Below are 8,070 nucleotides of genomic sequence, written 5' to 3' on the forward strand. Positions count from 1 at the left end.
ACACGGTGCCCAGGGCTCCTCCAGCCCAGCTCTATGGCCCTCACCCCCCAGGCTGCCCAGTGCCTGCCCTGGGAAAAAAACAGCCCCTGCATGAAAGTCGGGGTGAAGGGGGCCCTGCCTCTGAGGAGGCCTCCTCTGCCCGGCCCTTCAGGTCAGGGTTGTTTATTTGCTTCAAATCAGAACAAGATGTACTTGTACTTTCCACTTCCAGGGCAGGAGGCCTGGACCTCCCGTTCGCAGATTCATTTCTGTCTGGTCTGGGGCCAAGTCTGAGCTGTTTTCGGTGCCAGGAAGGAGGGGCCGAGCAGCTCCTGTGGGAGTTCTGGCTCTCACCCCCATTTCTCAGAGAGGAATGCTGAGGCGCTGGCTCAGTCGGGGAAGCCTCCCGCATACAGATGGTTTGTGCTTTGTGATGGTTCCACTCTCCCTTTGGGGGCAGCTATCCTGTTCCACACCCCCTCCAGGGCACGACTGGCCTCCCATGATCTGCCGTCCAGTCCAGGCTTCTTAAACTTTTCCCACAGAAAACACTCTTCTGAGACATTTGTACACGAGCCTGGGTATATAATGGGTCTAGAAAGCAGATATTTACTGATAGAAAATTGCACTGTCCTCCTGTTGTTCATCGATTTGCTTGAGCGGGCACCAGTAATGTCTCACAACAAATCATGAGACTTGTTGTTACTGTTTTTGGTATATCAAATACGTCATGGGGAGCTTGCCAGGCTTTGTCGTGCAGGCGTGATACTCTCAGTAGCTTGCCGGGCTCTCCGAGAGGGGCAGAGGAATTGAACCCAGGTCAGCTGCGTGCAAGGCAAATGCCCTGCCAGCTGTGCTATCGCTCCAGCCCACTGATAGAAAAATTATAAAGTTTGTTTAAGATTTTGGGGGGACTAATTCATATTTTTTACTTTATTTTTTTATTGAATCACTGTGAGATACACAGTTGTGAAGTGGTTCAGGATTGAGTTTCAGTCATACAATACAATTCAGTCATAAAGTTTATTTGAAATCATATTTTGGAAATGTCATGCACTATGATTTATAAAGTCACTGATTCTAGAGTCCCTGGCATGTAACGTGCCAGCCCCAATCCTACTAACCCCTGACCGCCCCCTGCCCCCACCAATGACCCCCACCAGCTTCCCTCTCATCCCCTAATCTGTCTCCTTAACAGATACTTTTTGGCTTGATTTTATTAGGGGGCCACACCCGGCTGTGCTTAGGGCTCTGTGCCCCAGGATCACTCCTGGCAAGCGTGCTATTGTGGTACTTCGCTGGACCCCTGACAGACACGTTTCAGGTTGGTGATGAAAGCAGAGGCTGAGTCCTGTGCTTCCAGTAGTGCTGGCTCTAGTGCTTTAGGACCGGGCAGATCCCTCACCTCTACATCCCAGTGAAGGCCATGACGCCTGACCCTTGCCCCTCTGCTACCTCCAGACCATCTTTTCTTGCTTGCCCCCCTCCTTAAGATGATTTTCTTCGAGAGTCATATCACCCCATGTGGAGTTGTGACCTGCAGGGTAAGAAGCTAAGACGTGGGAGCCAACTTCACATGAGGCCAGAGATCCGTCCCTAGCGCTGAAGGCCACCAGGTGTCCCTCCGCCCAAAAAGCAAAACCAAAAACCCAAAAAGAAAAGCCCACCATCGGGACTTGAGAGTACAGTTGGTCACATGCAAGTACACTTGCCTCCCATGTGACCGATTGGGGTTCAATCCTCCGCCATCCCATAGGGTCCTCTAAGTTCACCAGGAGTAATTCTCTGAGCGCAGTGCCAGGAGTAACCTTTGAACATCACCAGTTGTTGCCCCCAAACAAACAAACAAAAACAAAACAAAACAACAACAACAAAAATGGCCAAAACAAAACAACAACCCCAAATGCACCTCTGCTTAAGGGAGTGATTCTGGCCCCACAAGCCGTGAAGTGGGCATGCAGATGGAACCCCTTTGGCTGGGTAGAGAAGGGGACCTGGGACTGGCCTCCATGCCACTGCCCTCTCCTCCAGCCCCTCTCCCCCATAGACCCAGCTCTGTGTGGAGAGGACCTAGGTGGGGGGAGGGGGGCTGAGCTCCACAGGACTCTGTCTGCCACCTCCCAGGCCCCCTGTCCTCTCCCCCTGCGTGGGGGCGGACCAGGTTGGGGAGGAGCCAGGGCCGGGCTGGAATTCGCGGGGTGGAGCCTGTAGTACCCAGAGCCTCATAAGACCCAGCAGGCGAGCAAGTGTGCACTGAGGGTCACCATGGAGGGCTTCACAGGCGGAGACGAGTACCAGAAGCACTTCCAGCCCAGGGACTACCTGCACACTTACTACCGCTTCGAGGCGGGTCCCTCGCCTGAGGTGGAGATGCTCAAGTTCAACCTGGAGTGTCTCCACAAGACCTTCCGCCCGGGTGAGCACGGAGACCCTGGACGGGGCAGTGGGGCTGAGATGCTGCGATGCAGTGGGGCGGTCTTTCTTCTCTCTCGGGGACTGCCTGGGTCAGAGACGAGGTGGGGAGCTGCTGGGACTGGATCCCCTTCTCCAGGGGCTTTGATGTGGGGGGTGGGGGTCTGTGCTGCCGGAACTTGGGGTTGGCGTCAGGTCTTCCAACCTACAGCGTTTATCCCAGATGGGGCAATGCTGAGGGTCTGGGACAACCTCGAGGAACGCAGAGCCTGGGTGTGTGTGTGGGGGGGGGGGGGGTTGGGGGGGTTGTCCCAGACTTGGAGTGAGTGCAGTTTCCCAGGGCCTCGGGCACCTGGCTGGGTTTGGAATCAAAGCCTGGGGCTGGGTGCCCCTGGCCATGGCTGCAGTGACCGTGCCCTTCCCCCAGCCCAGTGAAAATGAACCTCGTGAGTGGGTGGACAGGAGGGGTTAAAAGAGGCTGCTTGGTGGGGGGGGGGGGTGTGGGACAGGAATTGGGTTGGCCCAGACTGGGGTGACCCTGGGGGAAGGGGATGGCCCCGTGCCCAGGCCCTGGGATCAGTGCTGGAGGCTTCTTCTGTTCTCCGGACGACCCTTGGCTCACCCCGGGCTCCGGTCCCCACATCCTGCTCAGGGCTGCTTTCCTGTTCCCGAGGAACCTCCAGGCAGGGCTGGACCTCAGAGGGCTCCCGGCCAGCCGCGCCCCCAGTGCATCTGCTCTGGGCTAGTGCTCTGGCCTTTCTCAGACTCCGTTTTTCCTCTCTGGAATGGAAGCAAGTGTGGTGGGCACTGCGCAGGGTTGTTCTGAGATGGGCAAAGGGAACCGCTGGTGCTGAGATGCTTCCACCTGTTTGGGCCGGTTGGGTCATAGTGCTGGCCGGGGCTGCTCCCTGGGTCCCTGACCATCACCCCCTGTTCCTGCAGGGGGCCTCCACGGGGACACGCTGATCGACATCGGCTCCGGCCCCACTATCTACCAACTGCTGGCTGCCTGCGAGGTCTTCGGGGACATCACTATGTCCGACTTCACCGACCGCAACCGGGAAGAGCTGCAGAAGTGGCTGAAGGAGGAGCCGGGGGCCTACGACTGGACCCCGGCGCTGAAGCTCGCCTGTGAGCTGGAGGGCAACAGGTAGGGCTGGGCTGGCCCCCAGCCCCCGCTTGGGGGCTCTGGCACTTCCAGGATGGCCTGCTGAGGGATGCAGCTGCTGCTCTGGGTGGGGCTGCAGGTGGGGCCACGGGGCAGCTTCCCACACGGAGACCAAAGACCAGATGGAAGGCCAGCCTCCTCCTTTCCCTTCTGCCCCTTCTCCTCTTCCTCCCTCCCCATCCCTCCTTTCCTTCCTGATTTCCCTCCTTTTTCTACTTCCTCCCCCCCTTTCCTCCTTCCTCCTTTTCCTCCTTTCTTTTTTTCCTCTTCCCTCCCTTCCTCCCTTCCATCCTCCTACCTTCCAGATTCCTTCCTCGCTCCCTTTTGCCTTCCTCTCTTCCTCCGACCTTCCCACTTTTTCTCTTTCCTCTTTCTTTCTCTCTCTCCTTCCCTGCCTTTCCCCTGTCCACCCTGTCTTCTTGCATCTTCCTTCCTCCCTCCCTCCCTTGTCCACCTCATGGACACTTGCCCTCCCCGTACTCAGCCCCGCCCTCCCTTCTGGGCCCCGCCCTCCTGCACTCAGCCCCGCCCTCCCTTCTGGGCCCCGCCCACCTGCACTCAGCCCCGCCCTCGCTTCCGGTTCAGGCCCCGCCCTCTTGATGGTCCCGCCCACTCTTACCTGAGCCCTGCCCCCTATACTGCCCCCGCCCCCTCACTGCACCCTCCCCTCTGCCTGCAGTGACCGGTGGCAAGAGAAAGCAAAGAAGGTGCGGGCTGTGGTGAAGCGGGTGCTCAAGTGTGATGCCAACCTGGCCAACCCGCTGGCCCCCGTGGTGCTGCCCCCGGCCGACTGCGTGCTCTCCCTGCTGGCCATGGAGTGCGCCTGCTGCAGCCTGGACGCCTACCGCGCGGGGATCGCCAACCTGGCCTCGCTGATCAAGCCCGGGGGTCACCTGGTGACCTCCGTCACGCTCGGGCTCTCGTCCTACATGGTGGGGAAGCGGGAGTTCTCCTGCGTGGCCCTGAAGAAGGAGGCGGTGGAGCAGGCCGTCCTGGACGCTGGCTTGGAGATCAAGCAGCTCCTGTACAGCCCCAAGAGCTACACGGCCGCCAGCGCGGCCAACACGGGGGGCATCAGCTTCATTGTAGCCCGCAAGAAGCTGGGGTCCTGAGCCGCCAGCACCCGCGAGGCCACGCGCAGGCCCCAGCGCCTCCCCATCCCTGTGCGGGAGGGCACAGGAATAGGGTAGGCGCAGGAGCCTTGCTTTTCCCACTAACTCCCGCTTCTGAAAGCCTGAGGTTTTAACACCCCGCTTTAGCAGTCCGCTGGCACCGTCCTAGCTCCTAGAGCCCTGGAAGAGTCCATCTTCTAATATGTTCCCTCAGTCCCTCTCCTGACCCCGCAGGGGCTAGCACAGGACACAGACTCAGAGTTGGGACCCAGAACAGAGAGTCGGAAAGCTCCTACCCCAATGTTTCCCCAACCCTCCTGGGTTCCCCGTTATTGCAGTTTTGACCTTTGACCCTCCTGGAATATCCTGGGATCCATGCAGGTAGCCTTTGGCCCCGGGGTGGGGTGTTGGTGCGTGTTTCACCAGCAGGAAAACATGTTTCTTTCTTTTTCTTCCACAAAGAGGATGGAAGGAGGGGTGGAGGAAGGCTGTGTGGCAGTCCCTGGGTTTCAAAGATGTGAGCTCACCTGCTAGGGTTGACTTCAAGCTGGATAGCTGGCTCACGGTATTTCCCAGCCTTTCACAGTCCCCTCTCGCCAGTCCACACCAGGGCCCGGAGCACGGCTGATGGTCCAGAAATGTCCAGTTAAGGGAATTCAGATGAACAAAACACTGTTTTACAATTTGAAGCGTCTGCCCCCCAGATCACGCAAACATGCTCATCCCCAAATTCAGATTTACTCTTTGGTCTGGGTCAGTTTCCTCTGCTCTGGACTGGGCCCCTCAGCCCTTTGAGAGGTGCCTAGTGGAGAGTCAGGGCTGAGTGAACTTAAGGCATATTCACCTTCCCACGTGTCCCAGCAAGAGTCCCCCAAAGGGGGCTGGAGCGATAGCACGGTGGGTACGGCATTTGCCTTGCACGCGGCCGACCTGGGTTCAATTCCCAGCATCCCATATGTCTTCCGAGCACCACCAGGAGTAATTCCTGAGTGAAGAGCCAGGAGTAACCCCTGTGCATCACCGGGTGTGACCCAAAAAGAAAAAAAAAAAAAGAGTTCCCCCCCCCCCCCCAAAGGACTTAGTACAAAAAAGGGCTTCCTCAGAGTAGCTGGGACAGTGCCTCCCCAGGCTGTCATGTTCTGCCTTTGCACTCCTCAGCTTCCTGTATTCCTCCGGTCCCTCCTGAAGAATTCACACTGACCCTAGACCTGCAGGGCTGGGGATCCGGCCTCCAGCCTCAGCAGCTGGGTTGAGGGCTCCCGGGCCATCAGTCCCTTCTCTGGGCCTCACATTTCCTGCCGAGAAGCAGGGCCCTGGGGCCTAATCTAATCATCTAATCACCTCCCAGGAACAGGGAATCGTTGATGCAAAGTGCTTTGCCAATCCAAGACTTTGCAGAAAGTCTCTATGGATGTCACATCTCCCCAGAGCTGGAGCAGCCATGGCAGATATTGAGTCTGATCCCTTTGCCCGAGTAGGAAGCTTCGTGAGGAAGTTTCATTTTGCTATGTCAGGAAGCGGAAGCTCAGAGAGGGCAAGCAGTTTGTCCAGAGACACGCAGTAAGATGGTGTCCGAGCTGGAGTGAGCACAGGGACCCCTGACTCCAGACCAGTGGACCCTCCACTCCACTGACCACCCCCTCCTGAAAGGACACAGAAGCAGCTCTTTCCTCTAGGTCACTCCCAGCCCAGGTGTGTAGCCAGCAATGCAGGCTGAGCCAGAGAGGCAGAAGCTCCTCCCTAAACGGGCTGATCTCATCAAGCCCTGTTTGGATCATCTGGAGAAGCATTGTACTGGAGAAAGTTCTGGAAATGGATGTGGTGGGAAGGTCAAGAGACAGAGAGAGGTGGGTGGTCAGCAGACAGAGACTCAGAGACCCATAGCCAGGAAGGGGGTTGACTAAGGGGATCTTGGCAAGCCCAATGTTTGGGCATATGTGAGGTTTTATTGCAGCCGAAGCAGTGTGTGTGTGTGTGTGTGTGTGTGTGTGTGTGTGTGTTGTGTGTGGGGGGGTGCTTTCTGCAAAGGGATGATGTTGTCCAGGAGAGGAGATTGTGAAGAGAAAAAAGCTACAAACGAGGATCCGGAGAGATAGCATAGCAGATAGGCCATTTGCCATGCATGCAGCTGACCAGGGTTTGTTCGAGCCTCATATGGTCCCCTGAGCAATGCCAGGAGTAATTCCTGAGTGCAGAGCCAGGAATAACCCCTGAGCAATGCCGAGTGTGACTCCAAAACCAGCCAACCAAACAAACAAAGCTGGAAATAAGTGCCCTGTCTACAGTGCCAGGTGCCACTGAGCTGTGCCGTTCAGCCTGGCAACACGGAGCACTGGCCAGGGGCCTGGTTCTGTGGGCAGCTCAGCATGAGCGACACTTGCCGGGAGGTGAGTGTGGAAGTGGGGAGCCAGGAGAGGCTCGAGATGTGGGTTATTGTTTGACTGGGCCGTGCTGACTTGAGTCTCCATGTTATCGACCAGACTCCATGGAGATAACTTGTACTCTGCATGCTTTAATAAAACGTTTGCTTCACCCTCACCAGTGCACGGAAGTTGAGATACGGAGAGTGTGGGGGGACGGGGTCTTCAGAGAAGGAAACTGCCCTTTGGGCTTGGGGGAGGGAGGTGGGCTTAGAGGACTGACTTCTCTTGTGTAGTCAATCTCTAAGCTTCTACCTACCTGGGGTGAAGGGGACGGCATCCTGTTATATCAGGGGTGCAAACAACAGAAGACCCCAGGGCAGGGGCTCTGCCATTTTCGCCTTTACTTCTCAGAGAACAGTGCAAGACACTGACTTGTGGCAATACTGACCTGCAACTCTAATGTAGCCTTTCCTCATGGTGCCAACAAGGCTGCCTTAGCTCCACCCTTTAGACTTCTGGTCAAAGCTGGGAAAAGGAAGAAGAAAAAGGGATTTTGTCAGCGATGTCCATTGCTCTCACAAGGAAGGCGAAGTTTTCCACATGTCATGTGGCCCCGACTAGCTCCCAGGTAACCAGGGAAAGGAAGCATTACGTTCTTAGTCTGCAGTGTGTGTGTGTGTGGGGGGGGGGGGGGGGGGGGCGGGGGAGAATCGATGAGACTCACTGCCTTTTCTTCAGGTGAAACATGGTGGCCCATGTTTCTTTCCTCCAGCCCCAGCTGACTAGAGCCCTGGGCCTTCTCCATTCTCTCAGAGAACCATGCCGGGCCGCAGGGACTCAGGCCAACCTGGGCCCTGGATAGCTGAGTCTGGGTTCGGGGCAGCAACCTCACTTCAAGTGAGAGCACAACCCCCTCCGGGCAGGATTCCTGAAGGACCCAGTTGGACATAAGGGTCACACTGCACCCTGACCGAATTCTCTGATCCCTTTCCCGGCTCTGTGATGGGACATTCTGTGACATCTGTGGGCAGGGCTT

General features: G+C 57.1%; 1 protein-coding gene across 1 annotated transcript; it reads left to right on the top strand.

Moving 5' to 3' along the window:
• Nucleotides 1–2,210: 2,210 nt before the first annotated feature.
• LOC130027518 (indolethylamine N-methyltransferase-like) lies at nucleotides 2,211–7,209 on the top strand. Its single transcript, XM_056118349.1, has 3 exons — nucleotides 2,211–2,395; nucleotides 3,334–3,541; nucleotides 4,239–7,209. Exons 1-3 carry the CDS (start codon nucleotides 2,245–2,247, stop codon nucleotides 4,669–4,671), a joined length of 792 nt encoding a protein of 263 aa, XP_055974324.1. The 5' UTR covers nucleotides 2,211–2,244; the 3' UTR covers nucleotides 4,672–7,209.
• Nucleotides 7,210–8,070: the final 861 nt, after the last annotated feature.

Source organism: Sorex fumeus, unplaced genomic scaffold (genome assembly GCF_029834395.1).
Source record: "Sorex fumeus unplaced genomic scaffold, SorFum_2.1 ptg000037l, whole genome shotgun sequence".
Lineage (NCBI taxonomy): Eukaryota > Metazoa > Chordata > Mammalia > Eulipotyphla > Soricidae > Sorex > Sorex fumeus.

What these genes read in the sequence shown, in the direction of transcription:
- LOC130027518 (XM_056118349.1), top strand. Translation starts at nt 2,245, where the DNA reads ATGGAGGGCTTCACAGGCGGAGACGAGTACCAGAAGCACTTCCAGCCC. An exon ending in CCACAAGACCTTCCGCCCGG is followed by an intron (nt 2,396 to 3,333) that starts GTGAGCACGGAG and finishes CTGTTCCTGCAG; the next exon opens with GGGGCCTCCACGGGGACACG. An exon ending in TGTGAGCTGGAGGGCAACAG is followed by an intron (nt 3,542 to 4,238) that starts GTAGGGCTGGGC and finishes CTCTGCCTGCAG; the next exon opens with TGACCGGTGGCAAGAGAAAG.